Genomic DNA, 18,013 nt, shown 5'->3' with positions numbered 1-18,013 from the left:
AAAATCAATGAACCAATAAAGAAGTGGGCAACTGAACTAAACAGAACTTTTTCAAAAGAAGAAATCCAAATGGCCAAAAACACATGAAAAAATGCTCACCATCTCTGACCATAAAGGAAATACAAATCAAAACACACTAAGATTCTACCTCACCCTTGTTAGAATAGCCATCATCAAAAACACCACCACCACCAAGTGCTGGTGAGGATGTGGGGAAAAGCAACCTTTGTAAACTGCTGCTGGTGGGAACGCAAGGTAGTGCAATCACTCTGGAAAACAATATGGAGGCTCCTTAAAAAACTAAACATACATCTGGCATATGACCCAGCAATCCCACTCCTAGGGACATACCCAAAGGAATGCGACTCAGGTTACTCCAGAGGCACATGCACACCCATGTTTATTGCAGCACTATTCACAATAGCCAAGTTATGGAAACAGACGAGATGCCCAAATATTGACAAATGGATTAAGAAAATGTGGTATTTATATACAATGGAATTTTACTCAGCGATGAAGAAGAATGAAATCTTATCGTTCGCAAGTAAATGGATGGAATTCGAGAACATCATCCTGAGCGAGATTAACCAGGCTCAGAAAACCAAAAATTGTTATGTTCTCCCTCATATGCAGACTTTAGATCTAGGGCAAATGCAGCAATGTTTTTGGACTTGGGTCACATGCTAAGGGGAAAGCACATACGGAAGGAATGGGGATAGGTAGGAAACCCAAAACTTGAAAGTGTCTGATGTCCCCACTGCAGAGGAGCTAATACAGTAACCTTAAAGTGATAGAGGTCAATATGGGAGGTGACCGTGAAGTAGTGAAGTGGTCAGGTAGAGATGAATCAATTTGGGTTGTAATAAACTTGTACATGGAAGCAATGCTAGAAATTTCTGTGTATAGCTATCCTTATCTCAACTAGCAAAAACGCTTTGTCTTTCTTATTATTGCTTATGTCTTCTGTTCAAAAAATTGGAGAAAAGGGCAGAACAGGTTCTGCCTTGAAGTGAGGGGGTTGTAGGGGAGAGGGAGGGGGTAGGGGTTTAGGGGGGAGAAATGACCCAAACAATGTATGTACATATGAATAAAGAGAAAAACAATCCTATGCACACAAAAAAGGCAAATGTAACCCTGAAAATATGGGGAAAAATATAATCAAATGAGAGCATGAGAAAAGGAACAATACAAAGGAATCAAACACTTTAAAAAAACAGGAAAATCGAAGAAGTTAGTATATAAGTTTTTTTATTAACACTGAGTATTAATCATCTCAACTCTCCAAATAAAAGACATAGAATGCTGGTGGGTTGGATTAAAGAAGCAAGTCCTGACCATTTGTTGCTTACAAGAGACATATCTCACTGACAAAAACAAACAGTGGGTTAGAGTAAAAGAGTAGAAAAAGATATTCCAAGCAAATGGACCCAAAAACAGGATGAGGTAGATACATTCATATTTGATAAAGTATACTTTTAATCAAAATTAGTTAGAAGAGACAAACAAGGTCACTTCATATTAATAAAGGAAACAACCAATCAAGAGGAAATAACAATTATTAACAAATATGCACCAAACTTCATTAAATAAACACTACTGGACTTAAAAGCACAGATAGACACCAACACAATGATAATGGATAAATTCAATACCCCACTATTACCAACAGATAGGTCATCTAGACAAATTATCAAAAAGGAAATCTCAGAATTTAATAACATTACAGATAAAATGGACTGAATAGAAATTTACAGAATATTTCATTCAGCAGTTGTACAATATAGTTCTTTTAAGCAGCATATTGAGCTTTATCTAAAATACATCACATTTTAAGATAGAAAGCAAGCCTTACCAAATAATAGAAAATTGAAATAACTCCCTGTATTCTATCAGTCCATAATGGAAGAAAACTAGAACTCAACAGCAAAATAAACTACAGAAAATATTCAAACACATAGAAAATTAACAACACATTGTTGAACGACCAGTAGGTCATGGAAGAAATAAAGGGGGAAATCCAAAAGCTACTAGAATCCAATGAAAATGAAAGCACAACCTACCAGAATCTTTGGAATTCAGCAAAGGCAGTAATAAGAGGAAAATATTATAGCTTACTAAAGAGGTGAAAGATCTCTAAAAACACAAACTATAAAATTTTCAGAAAAGAAACTGAAGATACCAGAAGATTGAAAGAGTATCCCCCATGCTCATGGATTGGCAGAATTAATATCGTGAACATGGCTATACTACTAAAAGAAAAATCCCAAAGTTATTCTTTGCAGAAATAGAAAAACCAATCCTGAAATTCATATGAAATCATAAAATACCATGAATAGCAAAAGTAATCCTGTGCAAAAAGAGAAATGCTATATATCACTATACTGGACTTCAATTTAAACTACAGAGCAAGAGAAAAATAAAGACAGCATGATACTGGCACAAAAACAGGCATGACCAGCAGAACAGAAGGGAATTCCCAGGAATAAAACCACACAACTACAGCAATCTGATCTTTGACAAAGCAGCCAAACCATAAACTGGAGAAAAGACAGTGCCGTCAACAAATGATGCTGGGAAAACTGGTTATCTACATGCAGAAGATTGAAACTAGACTCCATCTCACACCCTCTACAAAAAATTAAATCAAAATGAATCAAAGTTCTTAATGTAATGCCTAAAACGCTGAAACTACTACAGGAAATAATAGGGAAAACTCTGGAAAATATAGGCATAGGTAATTATTTTCTGAGTAAGACTCTAGTTCTCCAGGAAATAAAAGCAAGAATGGATAAATGGGACTTCATGAAATTAAAGTTTCTGCACCTCAAAAGACAAAATTACCAGAACCAAGAGACAACCCACGGGATGGGAGAAAAATCTTTAGTAGCTATTCAATGAATAAATCCTTAGCCATAAAGGAAATGCAAATCAAAACTACACTGAATTCATCTCACCAGAGTCAGACTGGCAGTCACCAAGAAAACAAACAACAAATACTGATGAAGACACACAGGAAAAGAAAACCTCATACAATGTTGGTAGGAACGTAAACTAATGCAACACTATGGAAATCAGTATGGAGGTTCCTCAGAAAACTAAAAATAGTCCTATCCTACAACCGCACCATACCATCCTTGGGCATACATCCAAAGGAGTTCAAATCAATATACAAGAGAGATGCTTACATATCCATTATTATTGCAGCTCTGTTCACAATATCAAAACTATGTAATCAGCCTAGGTCCTGATCAACTGATGAATGGATAAATAAACTATGGCATATATACAATGGAGTATTACTCAACAATGAAAAAAATGAAATTGTGTCATTTGTAGGAAAATGGAGATTTGTAGGAACTGGAGATAATCATGTTGAACCAGATAAACCAAGCTCAAAAAGCCAAATACTGTATGTTCTCCCTTGTTTGTGGAACCTACACCTAAATGATGTTAATAATAATAACAATAATAATAATGAAACATGACTATAAAAGGGGGACTTCTGAAGGGAGAGGAGGAAAGGAAAAGATACTAAGTTGAAGAGGGTCAAAGTACATAGATAAATGAAAAATACATATGAAACCCACACACAAAAAGATTTCGAAATGATAAACAGCAGTAACTTTGAGGAAAAAAGCTCTGCCAATCTGACCTAGAGGGGAACAGACTTATAAGCAACAAAGACATACCAATTACGCCATTCTGAAGCTGGCTACTTTTACCTTCGGCCCACAATCAGAGCCTCCCTCATTACCCTTCCTTATTCTATCCACAATACAGGGAAATCAATGAAAACAAGTAACAACAAATGTATACTAAGAAAGCAGCACAATGAACAACTATACTCTAGTTGTGATACAGGAGTACCATCTGAAAGAACAGCTCCAGAATATTGTCCAATTATTCCCCTCAGAGCACCAGAGTATCTGGTGCCTACCTGGCAGAAGTATTTGGCTATCGTATGTTTCTAAACATTTTAAATTTTAATACATATTCCATCAGCTATCATTCAAGCTTAAAAACATTACAAATAATACTAGTTCTTCTATAAAATCCATACTTATTAGCAGAGAAGTGAACATTTTTTCCTTGACACTTTCTTCTACTTCAGCTTTTCTAACATCTAGAATAAGCCTTTCTACCTTACCTGAATTGGTATATTTCCCATTGCTAATCTTGTTTCTTTCATGTTCAAACCTCATCTATTATCTTTTAAGCCCTAGCCCAAAACTTACCAACTTAAGAAAACTTCCAGATAAATCCAGGCTGTTTTAAAATTCACTCATCAACTCTTCTTAAAATGTGTATGGAACTTTTACTAATTATTTTTAATTTTTTGTATTCTTTTATAAACCAGAAGCATGCCACCTCAGAATTGTAATCACGCTTCCTCCAGTACACCAGCAGCTCCTCAGGAACTAGCACTCCCTCCCACTTCCTCATTCCAACCCCTGGATAAACTTTCTACAAAAATGTGCCTGGAAATCCTGTTGCGCTAGAAAGTAAGGGAATCCTCAAAGAATAAAGTAGACATGTCAAAAACATACAAAAGTTGTTGGAAGAAGACAAATCAGGACAATTTGGAACATTAAAATAAATGATAGTGGCAGATTCAAACCCACTGAATCAAAGTGCAAATCATAAACCCAATATATACAAATTTTTAAATGGATAAATTAAAACTGGTAAAAAATAGGACACTGACAAAGTTGCAAAGTACATCCCCATAAAATATTTATTAGTCACTAAAGAGGAAAAGCTAACTTTGAAATGGAGAAATTTGGCAAATGCCATCATCAAAGAGAACATGTTAAGTAATGGGACACACTGAAACTATAAACTACAACTACACACAATGAAGAACACAGTATCCAAAATATTATTGCCAAAGATGTATAACCTGAAAATAATAACTAGGAGACGCAGACAAACTCAGACTGAGAACCTGATATCAAAAAAGCATCAGGATACAGAAGTCAAGGAACAATCAGAGGTATGTACAAAATTTATTTGAGATGAGAAAGAAAAATGACAACATGGAGGAAAAAGTGACTGGTTGTTTATCAATGTAAATCAATAAATAGGAGAAAGAGCTAGAGAAAAATTCTGGGGTGGGAGGAATCACCTGAATTTATAACTGCCTATTGTTAGGTTTACATTTTTATATATAGAAAGTGATAAGAACTGGAAGTTATCAACCTTTTTTTGTGCCACAGTCTCCTTGGAGAGTCTGATAAGGCTTCTAAACTCCTTCATGTAATATTTTAAATATATAAAATTAAATATATTTACCAAAAAAATTATATTGGAATATAATTATCAAAATGTTAAAAACATATATGCCATAGCAATATATGTGGCAGTATATGTTCTCAAACAGATGTTTTTAAAATATATATTGGCTCCTTTTAAAAGACTGGGTTAGGCTCTAATGATAACCATAGCTGTGAAGTATTAATAATCAAAAATGTTATTTCAAGATATCAAAAGCAACTACAATGTGTCCAAAGACTGCAGGTTAACAGTGCGTGAATTAAAACTTCAAAGGGAGAACTCACAATCTTTAGATTCACTTCTATCATTATTTAACAGGCACTTGGAAGAACAGAGAACTGCAAGTGATTACTTGTCTAAATTATCACACTTGTAAAAACTGGAGTTCCAAATAATGTTTTATTGCATTTAAAAAAGTTCTACACTTATTTATATAATATCATATGGGAATATATTAGCACACTGACAAGAAGTTAATGCCTAACCACAAAAATCATGAAAATTCTTTAAAGGGAGGTAAGAATTTTAACACATATATACCAAAATATAAATGATGAAGAACTACAACACTGACTTATTTCTTTAAGACATAACTGATTAAGTCTTATATATATTGAATTTAAAGAAAAAGATTGGCCATTTAAAAGAATGTTTGACAGATTCAAATACATTGTCAAAGGGACACTAAATTTAGCTGTTTCTACTATATATAATTAGGTTATTGAGCAATCATCTGATGTATGTAGATAACAAAAGAAAACTGCTTTTGAAATATGAGTTCTGACTAAATCCTCTTGATTTAGTTTTGGAATAAGCAATATAAAGGATATCAAATATTAAATGTTACCCCATAAAACCATGAAAATGGACTGCAAACTAGGATAGTGCTTATTTTTCAGATAAAACTAGATCTCTAAAACAAGTGAAATCTTTACACTAACAAAAACTGCAGTGTAAATGAGAGCATACATAATTAGAGAGAAAATATTACAAAACAGGTTTTCAGTGCCCAGGCTAAATGAATTCCTTTGGCACGTGGAATATTTCTCCATAGCTGATTTTGAGATTAAACCATTAAGATCAGTATTATAAGAATTGGGAGGTCATCACAATTTGGAATATTACATGTACAAAATTATATTAATTTGAAACATGCTCTTGGCTGTCATAATTTCTACTTTTCCTACACGTAACTATTCTAATGAAGCCCAATCACATACTACAATGTAATAAAACAAGTGTGTTCTACCTAGTTACTTTGCAGCTTGATTCAATTAAGTCATTTTCAAAGTCAAGCAAGCTGGAAGGCAGATTATATTCCAATGGGGATGCCAGTCTTTTCAAACGCAATAGACCAACACAAAATTTTGCTCCCATCTCTTCCAATTCTCGAGTACCAATCTGTAAACCCTAGAAATAAAGTAATATTACACACATTAGAAAGTTTGCACTCTTCTGGCTAGATCTTAGTAAAACTATATAAAAATAATTTAAATTTACATTAATAAAATTAAAAGGATGGTATGAAACTAGGACATTATATTGTAAGCATCTTAACAATATGAAATTATTCAAGGTCACAAAGGAAACTAATTGTTCTAAAAGACTACTTCTACAAGGACTACTCAACTCTGGTTTCTCTTCAGATCATGTAAATCTTTTGCCTTTTACTTAAAAAAACAGAATCAAATAAATCTATGTCAATCAAGTAGCAGTCAAACAATTCAAAAAAAAAACCTATTTCAAAAAAATTGTACCTCCATCCTCCTACTCTTTTAAAATCAGTAGTTTCAGAATAAGTAATATAAGGTATAGCAAATATTAAATGTTACCACATAAAACTATGAAAATGGACTGTAAATTAAGATATTGTTTATTAATTTTTCAGATGAAACTGGATCTCTAAAACAAGTGAAATACTTATATTAACAAAAACTGCAGGTGTAAATGAGAACATAGATAATTAGAGAGAAAATATTACAAAACAGGTTTTCAGTGTCCAGGATAAATGAATTCCTTTGGCAGGTGGTAACTGAAGACAATGCATCATAAAAACAGCTACTCTGCAGGAAGCACATGCCAGACAATGTCTGAGTTTAAAAATGTATGACTTAAATAGTCACACATTAGTTAACAAGTTTAAAATGCATAGGTTATATGTGTGTGAGAGAATGGGAATATATAGAAACTCTCTGCACTTCCCATTCAATTTCACTGAGTCTAAAATTTCCCTAAAAAAGAAAGTCTATTCATTTTCTTAGGTATAGGTTATGATCAAAGACTCATGTATTAGACATTTTTAAATCCTGGTTTAGTAAGAAACTTTTCTCTCCTTAGAGTTTTAAATCAATGTATACTCTATTAACGAAATCATATAAGGCAAATGAGTATTTGTTAGATGCCAATTTTATTTTTTAAAGTTTATAATATTTATACATTAAACACAGAATTAAATTTTTATAAAATTAGTTTAATATGTTATGTTTCAAAATGTATTTCAGCTTTTTCAAAATTTGGTTTTCTTGATGACCAAAAAATTTATCAAAACACAAACTAATTTCTTGAAGTCCAATTAAAGTATATCAGTAGAAGCCAAATACTGGTAGAAAGCACACTGATAACATGCTGCAGGTGGTCTCAAGGGGCATGCAAGTCTTGGTTGCACTGATTCCTTCTGTCCCCACTGCCCACAGGCTGGTTTCTGAGACTGTGATGCTTAATGTCACCTTCCCCAGCCTAACTGCATAAACAACTTCTTTAAGGAATAATTTATAGTCTGTTTCCACTTGTCACATAGCCTGAGTTTTTTCTTAGGAGCCACATACATCCTTATGCAACGCTAATTCTTGAGTTTTTTTCCATCCCATGCATATTAGGCCTATGAGACACTTGCACAAGCTGTCTACTAAAGCAATGACAAGGGGACGGGGTTGTGGCTGGAGTAATGCTATTTCTCACCACCAAGTAAAATGACTAAAAGTCATTGTTCACAACACCTGAAAAGCTCTCATATTATACTTTGGAAGAATATATCCAATCAATTAAAATGACAGAAAATTTTCTTTACTAGTACACTACTTATGCAGCTCCTTATACATTACTAATCAGTACTTAAATGTACACTACAATGTGCTTTCTTAAAAATTATGAATGTAGCCACTTGTGTTGGTACATAACTGTAATTTTAGCACTTAGGAGGCTGAGCAGGGTGATTGTAAGTTCACAGCCAGCTGAGTTTGGCCAGCCTGTACTACATAACTACATAGTGAGAACTTACCAAAAAAAAAAAAAGAATGTAAATAGACTCAAATATCAAGATTTCTTAAGGATCCAAAGCAAGTCATTTAGTTTTAAAAAACAAAACATAAAACTTCTTAAGACTTCACGATTCAACTCCATTATTACAAATCACACATAACTCAATAAACAAATACACATTTAATGTATACTTCGAATCCATGAGGCTGTATATGAGAGCAAATATTTTTTATGGCTAGATGTTCTGAGATATTTTTACCTTGTATTTTCCCTGATCACAGCCACACAAAGTACTCTCCATGGTATAGCTTCTCTGTACTCCTATTTCTCGCCAAACTACAACACGTGCAGTGGATTCTTTAGATTTTTCCACTACGAAGCTACAGCTGCTCATGCAAAATGCTGGGGCAATATGGCTCAGTATCTTAGGCAAAGTCTGTAAAAACAAAAATTATAATAAGATAAACCAAGATGTTATTTTAATTTAAACTTTTTACTTAAAAATTTTTGATGACAACAGCAGGGCCATGTGTATCTTCTTGCTATATTCCCTGCTACTGAAACACCCAAACAATCTTACTAATTTAGACATTTTTGTTTTTCTATATAAATAGTACCAGTTAGGAAACACAATGAAAAAAAGGATCACATTAATAGTAAAAATTTATAAACAGAACATACTCATTTAAGAAAACCATGGGTAAAAATATTAAGAAAAACATGCTTAAATGTGAAGAAAATTTATCCATGAAAGACAGAGATTTAACACTATAAGTGTCAGTCATCCCTAAATTAATCAGTAAATTCAAGACAATTACAATCAAAGCACTCCAAAATATTTTGCATCTTAAAATTATTCTCAAGTTTACCTCAAAGTCTAAAAATGAGAGGAAGCTCTGAGAAATTCTCAAAAAAACCCAAAAAACAAAAAACCAGGATACGGCTTGAGAAATAATCCAACAGATATCAACTGAGACTGAATGTCTAAAGAAAGATAAATTGTGATACTGATATGGGAATATACAGAGCTCTAGAAAGAAAGAGTTCAGCATTGACTCTAAAAGTATTAAAGCTATTACTAGTGGGGGAAATTTTGATCATTCATTAAATATTGACAAAACTGGATATTCATTTAGAAAAACAATGCGGTCACTCTTCATTAAATTAAACCCAGAAGCCATTAAAAATCAATAAATATGATGTTTTAAATTACTACATATCATAATTAGATAATGCATTTGTAATGCACATAAATGCTGAGTTATTTTTAAAACAACAGATGAGTATAAAAGCCAATAATTAGATGAGAAAAGACTATATTAAGAGAAATCATAAATGACCAAACATGAAAACTTCAACCTCACTTAAGAAGTTATGTAAATTAAAATAGGTAGTATTTTCACATGGCAAAGGCGGCACAATAAGGATGTGGAGAAAACACTGTCATTCATAGGGATTTTGGAATATCAATTTGTATAATCCTTATGAAGGATAAATCTGGAAATAATGATCAACTGACCACCCACAAGAAACTAATGAACAAATAAATTTGGGTACAACAGAAATGAAAACACAAATGGAAATCTTTTGGAAATGTTATGAAGACTGAGGTGGATGCAGACATTATTATGTAAAAAAGCAAGTTGCTGCATATTGTTTAAAAAATAAAAACAAAGCATGTATTATATGTATACATATTTGTGGAGGAATATGCTTAGAGGAAAGTCTCATAATATACATGAAAAAACTGACTACTTAGCATTAAGACAGTGACTGAGAAAGATGACCTGCACTTACTACTCTACATATATCTAAAGTGTTAGTAATTTTAACTTCATTCCAGTCATTTTATTTATTTGAGAAAGAGAAAGAAGAGCAAGGATGCTGAAAAGAAAAGGTGTTTTCAGTTTCTGTGAAGGGCAGTGATATGTTACAGAAATATATTTTTGGAAAATAACGTGGGATACCTGTTTAGGCATCATTATGGCAGAAGAGTTGCTGCCAAGGGCTGGACAGCACGCGGAACTTGAAGCAGCAACATCTCACTTCTGTCCTAAGCATGCCAGATTTTTGCCAAGGCTTTAAGCATAGCATGTCAACTGACCAGAAGTCTTAGTTTACTCATTTGTACAGTAGCAAAGATAATCAATATGTCACTGAGCACTGGGGCTCAAAATGAAAGAACAATAAAAGCTGTAAGAACAGACCAAATAGGGTTAATTGTCACATGTTTGTCAGTACATAAAATTAAGTCATCTCCTCATTCAACAAATATTTACCTAATGCCTACTAAGTATTGGGGATAGTCAGCCAACCAAAGAAATGATTATTTTTAATCATTTCATTAAAAATTAGTAGTCTACTATGTGTAATACTTAGCAATATTACAAGGTGCTTTAGCCTGTTGCTCTAGCTACTCAAGCAGAAGATATTAGAAGAAGTACTGTTCAAGGCCAGCTGGGCAAAAAGTTCACAAGACCTCATCTCAACCAATGGCTAGGTAGGGTGGTGTGCTCCTGTTAACACGGTTATGCAAGGTCCAGGACTACTCAGGCATAAAGTGAGACCTTATCTCAAAAATAACCAAAGCAGAAAGCTGGATGTGTAGCTCAAGTTATGGTAGGAAGGGCAAGCCCACGAGAAGCAAAAAATTAAATTATCCTTATTTTCAGATGATATTATTCCATACTTAAAAGACCTTACATATTCCTCTAAAAAACTCCTAGATCTGACAAAAACTTTTGGCAATGTAGCAGGACATAAACTCAACACACAAAAATCAGTATTTTTTCTATATACCAACAATGAATAGGCCCAGAAAGAAATCAGGAAAACAGTTCCATTCACAATAGCCTCAAAAACAAACAAACAAAAAACCACATAGGTATAAACTTAACCAAGAAGGTGAAAGTTCTCTCATATTCATGGATTGGCAGAATTCGTATCTTGAAAATGGCTGTGCAACAGATAGCAATCTACAGATTCAACGAGCTTCCAGTTAAAATACCAATGTTAACTCTTCACAGAAACAGGAAAATCAATCCTAAAATTCATATGAAATGATTCTTGCTGAAAGGGGCCATGATGCAAGGAACACAGGGGTGTTGGGGACACAGGGAAACAATTCTCTCCTAGAATATCCACAAAAAACACAGTCCTACTGACATCTTGATTTATGGTAGTAACAATCGGAACACACCATGATCATCAAATTGTGGGACTTTCACCCCCACTCACACTCACACTGTCACACTCACTCAACAGTTGGGAAATGTAAGATACTCACTAGCACGTGAAGAGTCTGAAGAGTCCTAAGGATAAGAAATGGAATATACTATATCTAATGCAATCACCAGACACATAAAACTACAAGGGGGGAGGAGGTGAAACACCAGCTAACTGTGAGAAATGTACTTTGGGAAAAAAACATTATGCACTTTGCATAGCCTATAGCAGCTTCATTGTGTTTTCTTTTTAACCAAATAAAGAAACTTGGGACAAAAAAGTTAATGAATTTCCAAGAAAACTGAGACCAAGACAGCTAAATCATTTTTCTCTTACAATGGAAAAATATGCCTTGTATTTGTCATCCAACATGTCTGCCATTCATTATTCATCCATAAACCCATCTAACAAATATTTACTGAATAATTACTAGGAGGTACTAATGCTATCTGTAGCAGTGTTCACAAATGTGAGCAAATGAGACCTGCTTGCTAGGTATATGGAGCTTATTAACTAAAATAAAGAGAAATACATTCACCAAATACAAACAAATAAAATTATAATTATTAATTGTAATAGAGATAATCTTTTGAATGTATAATCTGATTTCATTTTAGAAGACTAAGTAAGAACTCCTAAGAAGTGAAGTATGACAAATAAGGGGGAAGGATAGAGATGGTGGTGTTGGTGGTGTTCCAGAAAACAGCACACAGAAAGGCTTCATGTGTGCTCTTTGCTCACCTTTCTCCCATCTGCTGGGCCTCTCCTACTCTCTCTTTTTTTTTATTCATTTATTCACATGTGCATATTGTTTGGGTCATTTCTCCCCCCACCCCCCACCCCAGCCTTTTCCCCCCACCCCCTTCACTTCCAGGCAGAATCTGTTCTGCCCTTATCTCTAATTTTGTTGGAGAAAAGACATAAACATAATAAGAAAGACAAAGCGTTTTTGCTAGTTGAGTTAAGGATAGCTATGCAGAGAGATTCCTAGCATTGCTCCCACGTACAAATGTGTTACAACCCAAGTTGATTCATCTCTAACTGATCTTTACACTGCTTCCTGATCCCCTTCTCATATGACCTCTGTCGCTTTAAGGTTTCTGTATTAGTTCCTCTGGAGTAGGGACATCAACACTTTCTACCTATCCCCATACCTCCCGTATGTGCTCTTCCCTTGTTATGAGACCCAAGTCCAACAACATTGCTGTATTTGCTCTAGAGCTAAAGTCCACATATGAGGGAGAACATAAGATTTTTGGTCTTCTGAGCCTGGCTAACCTCGCTCAGGATGATGTTCTCCAGTTCTATCCATTTACTTGTGAATGATAAGATTTCATTCTTCTTCATGACTGAGTAAAATTCCATTGTGTATAAATACCACATTTTCTTGATCCATTTGTCAGTAGTGGGGAATCTTGGTTGTTTCCATAACTTGGCTATTGTGAATAGTGTTGCAATAAAAATGGGTGTGCAGATGCCTTTGGAGTAACCTGTGTTGCGCTCCTTTGGGTATATCCCCAGGAGTGGGATTGCTGGGTAATATGCCAGATCTACATTTAGATTTTTAAAGTCTCCAAATTTTTTTCCAGAGAGGTTGCACTAGCTGGCATTCCCACCAGCAGTTTACGAGGGTTCCTTTTTCCCCACATCCTCGCCAACACCTATTGTTGGTGGTGTTTTTGATGATGGCTATTTTAACGGGTGAGGTGGAATCTTAGTGTGGCTTTGATTTGTGTTTCCTTTATGGCCAGAGATGGTGAGCATTTTTTCACGTGTTTTTCTTCCTTTGGAAAGTTCTGTTAAGTTCAGTACTTAACATTTCTTTATTGGTTCATTGATTTTGAGAGAGTTTACTTTCTTAAGTTCCCTGTATATTCTGGTTATCAGTCCTTTGTCTGATGTATAGCTGGCATATATTTTCTACCACTCTGTGGGTGGTCTCTTCAATTTAGAGACCCTTTCTTTGGTTGTTTGGAAGCTTTTTTAATTTTATGGAGTCCCATTTGTCCATTCTTTCTCTTAGTTGCTGAGCTGCTGGGGTGCTACTGAGAAAGTCCTTGCCTATACCTATTACATCCAGAGTGTTTCCTACTCCTTCCTATACTAACTTCAGAATTTCCAGTCTGATGTTAAGGTCCTTGATCCACTCTGAGTTGATACTAGTACAGGGTGATAAACATGGATCTAGTTTCAGTTTCTTGCAGATGGATAACCACTTTTCCTAACAATATTTGTTGAAGAGGGTGTCTTTTCTCCATCGTATACTTTTGGCACCTTCGTCAAAAATAATGTGAGTATAATTGTGTGGATTCATATCTGGGTCCTCTAGTCTGTTCCTCTGGTCTTCATGTCTGTTTTTGTGCCAGTACCATGCTGTTTTTATTGCTACTGCTTTGTAATATAGTTTGAAGTCGGGTACTGTGATATCTCCAGCATTGCTCTTTTTGCTGAGTATAGCCTTGGCTATTCGGGGTCCCTTGTGTTTCCAAATGACCTTTAGGGTAGATTTTTCAATCTCTGTAATGAAAGTCATTGGGATTTTTTGATGGGAATTGCACTAAACATGTAGATTGCTTTTGGTAGTATAGCCATTTTTACTATGTTGATTCTACCAATCCATGAGCACAGGAGATCTTTCTATCTTCTGTAGTCTCCCTTAACATCTTTCTTCAGGGGTTTGTAGTTCTCTTTGTAGAGGTCATTCCCGTCCTGTGTTAAGTTTACTCCTAGGTATTTTACTTTTTTTTGAGGCTATTGTAAATGGAATGGTTTCCATATTTTCTTTCTCCATTTGTTCGTTGTTGGTGTATAGAAAAGCTAATAAGTTGATTTTGTATCCTGCCACTTTGCTATTGCTGTTTATGGTGTCTAGGAGTTTTGGGGTAGAGCTTTTTGGGTCTTTAAGGTATAGGATCACATCAGCTGCAAATAGGGATGTTTTTACAGTTTCTTTACCTATTTGTATTCCTTTTATTTCTTCTTGCCTAATTGCTCTGGCTAGGAATTCCAGGACTATGTTGAACAGGAGTGGGGACAGTGGGCACCCTTGTCTCGAAACTAATTTTAGGGGAAATGGTTTCAGTTTTTCCTCCATTAAGTGTGATTTTGGCTATATGTTTGTCATATATAGCCTTTACAATGTTGAGGTACATTCCTTCTATTGCTAGTTTTCTTAAGAACTTATCATGAACTGATGTCAGATCTTGATGAAGGCTTTTCCTGCATCTGTTGAGATGATCAACTGGTTTTTTGTCTTTGCTTCTATTAATGTGCTGTATTACATTTATAGATTTGCATATGTTGAACCACTGCTGCGTCCCTGGGATGAAGCCGACTTTGTCATGGCGGATGATCTTTCTGATGTGTTGTTGGATTTGGTTTGCCATTATTTTGTTGAGGATTTTTGCATCGATGTTCATTAAGGAAATTGGCCTATAGCTCTCCTTTTTGGAGGGGTCTTTGTCTGGTTTTGGGATGAAAATAATATTGGCTTCATAAAATGAGTTAGGTAGTGTTCCTTCCCTTTCTATTTCATGGGAAAGTTTAAGGAGGTTTGGTATTAGTTCTTTAAAGGTCTGATAGAATTCAGCAGAGAATCCATCAGGTCCTGGATTTTCTTTTTTGGGAGATCCCTTATTGCTGCTTCAATTTCATTTTGTGTTATATATTCAGGTGATTAATATCTTCTTGTTTCAGTTTTGGATGGTTGTAAGTATCAAGAAATTTGTCCATTTCTTCAAGATTTTCAAATTTATTAGAAAATAGGTTCTCAAAGTAGTCTCTGATGATTTCCTGGATTTCCGTTGTGTTTGTTGTTATCTCCCCTTTTGCATGTCTGATTTTACTGATTGGGGTTTTTTTCTCTCCTCATTTTAGTCAGGTTTGCCAGAGGTCTATCAATCTTATTTATTTTTTCAAAGAACCAGCTTTTTGTTTCATTGATTCTGTGTATGGCTTTTTTTGTTTTTATTTCATTGATTATAGCCCTTATTTTTATTATTTCTCTCCTGCTTGTTTGGGGATTTGCTTGTTCTTCTTTTTCTAGGAGTTTTGAGATGTAGCATTAGGTCATTGATTTGAGATTTTTATGACCTTTTAATATAAGCACTCATGGCTATAAACTTTCCTCTTAGGATTGCCTTTGCTATGTCCCATAGGTTTCGGTAGGTCATATTTTCATTTTCAGTAACTTCCAGGAACCTTTTAATTTCCTTTTTTATATCATCATGACCCACTGATCACTGAGCAATGTGTTGTTCAGCTTCCAATTGTTTGCATGTTTTCTACTGTTCTTTTGTTGTTGATTTCTAGTTTTAATGTATTATGATTAGATAGAATGAATGGGATTATTTCTGTTTTCTTATATTTGCTGAGGCTTGCTTTGTGCCCTAAGATAAAATCAATTTTGGAGAAGGTTCTATGGGCTGCTGAGAAGAATGTATATTGTGCAGAAGTTGATGAAATAGTCTGTAGACATCAGTTAGGTCCACTTGATTTATGGTGTGATTTAGTTCTTGAATTTCTTTATTGATTTTTTGTTTTGATGATCTATCTATTGGTGATAGGGGGAATATTAAAGTCTCCCACTACCTCTGTTCTGGAGTCTATATATGTTTTTAGGTACTTCAGCGTATGTTTGATGAAATTGGGGGCATTGATGTTGGGTGCATGTAAGTTGATAACTGTTATTTCCTTTTAGTGTATTTTTCCCTTTTATTAGTATGGAGTGCCCTTTATCTTGTTTGATCAATGTAAGTTTCATGTGTACTTTGTCTGAGATAAGTACTGTTATCCCTGCCTGTTTTCAGGAACCATCAGCTTGGTAGATCTTCTTCCAGCCTCTCACCCTCAGCCAGTGTTTGTTTCTGTCAATGAGATGGGTGTCCTGTAGGCAGCAGATTGTTGGAGCTTCCTTTTTAATCCAGTTTGCCAAATGGTGTCTTTTGATGGGGGATTATGTCCATTAACATTGTTAGTATTAATAGGTATGTGGTGATTCCTGTCCTTTAGTTGTCTTCATTGTTTAAGGGTTTGATTGTGTGCAGTTGAATTAATGTTACACTCTATTTTCTTGCCCTTTCTCTCCTGAGGTTTGGTACTACATGCCTTTTCATGGTTTTGTTTGCTTTCATTTTCTGTGTGCAGAATTCCTTGAAGAATCTTTTGTAGTGGCGCCTTGGTGGTCATATATTTTTTAGTTTCTGCTTATCATGGGAGACTTTTATTGCTCCATTTATTCTGAATGATAGTCTTGCTGGGTAGAGTATCCTAGGGTTGAAGTTATTTTCATTCAGTGCCCAGAAGACCTCACTCCATGCCCCTCTTGCTTTTAAGGATTCTGTTGAGAAATCTGATGTGATTTTGATGGGTTTACCTTTGTGTGTTATTTGTTTTTTCTCTCTTACAGCCTTCAATATTCTTTGTCTATTCTCTGTTCTTTTTGTTTTCATGATAATATGTTGTGGGGTAGTTCTATTTTGGTCAAGCCTGTTTGGTGTCCTGGAGGCTTCTTGTACCTAACGGGCATAGCTTTCTCTAGATTTGGGAAATTTTCTGTTATTATTTTGTTGAATATATTACAAATTCCTTTTGCTTGCACCCATTTTCTTTCTTCCGTTCCCATGATTCTCAGGTTTGGTCTTTTGATGGAGATGTTGAGTTCTTGCATATTCCTTTCACAGGTCTTGAGTTGTTTGACTAATAGTTCTTCAGTTTTTCCTTTAATTTCCATTTCATCTCAAGTTCTGAGATTCTGTCTTCTGCTTGTTCTAGTCTGCTGGAATGGCCTTCCATTGTGTTTTGTATTTATGTTTCATTCTCTTTTCTGAGGTTTTCCATATCATGTGTCACTTCCTCTTTAATATTGTCAATTTTTGTCCTTAATTCATTTATCTCTCTATTAATGGTATTCTCTGCTTCACTTTGGTGTGTATTTAGGGCTCCTTTGAGTTCATTTGTTTGTTTTTGTGTTTTCTCATATTCTTTATTTTTGTTTTCTTGGAATTTCTTGAGTGTCTCCTGTATGTTTATGATTAACCATGTCTAGTGACATCTCTATGAAATTCTCATTGATTATTTGCAGGATTTCTTCTTTCAGACTGTTCTTGTGGGCTTCATTGGTTTCCTTGCTATAGTTTCTCTTTGTTTTTTTGGGTATCCATTTTCTTCATTTCCCTCTGAATCCTGTACTAATTTATTTTTGGGGAGAGAATGGTTTCCACCCCTTTTTCATCTTCCCATCATTCCACTTGGTACT

At 34.7% G+C, this 18,013-nt stretch overlaps 1 protein-coding gene and 1 long non-coding RNA gene across 11 annotated transcripts in view; one reads left to right on the top strand and one right to left on the bottom strand.

The window, feature by feature from the left end:
• Positions 1-18,013, bottom strand: part of Agtpbp1 (ATP/GTP binding carboxypeptidase 1) — a 224,142-nt gene that overhangs the window by 23,112 nt on the left and 183,017 nt on the right. For all 10 annotated transcript variants that reach the window (XM_074052257.1, XM_074052262.1, XM_074052256.1 and 7 more), the window contains 2 exons: positions 8,792-8,968; positions 6,524-6,684 (listed from right to left, as the gene is read on the bottom strand). In XM_074052257.1, coding sequence (XP_073908358.1) covers positions 6,524-6,684; positions 8,792-8,968 — 338 coding nt within the window. The remainder of the gene's footprint in view (positions 1-6,523; positions 6,685-8,791; positions 8,969-18,013) is intronic.
• The window catches only part of LOC141415529 (uncharacterized), a 30,255-nt gene continuing 17,101 nt past the window's right edge, over positions 4,860-18,013 (top strand). The window contains exon 1 of the long non-coding RNA XR_012440499.1: positions 4,860-4,993. This is a non-coding gene — a long non-coding RNA (uncharacterized lncRNA). The remainder of the gene's footprint in view (positions 4,994-18,013) is intronic.

This window comes from Castor canadensis, chromosome 13 (assembly GCF_047511655.1).
Source record: "Castor canadensis chromosome 13, mCasCan1.hap1v2, whole genome shotgun sequence".
Lineage (NCBI taxonomy): Eukaryota > Metazoa > Chordata > Mammalia > Rodentia > Castoridae > Castor > Castor canadensis.
This window is presented reverse-complemented; position numbering and strand designations above follow the sequence as displayed.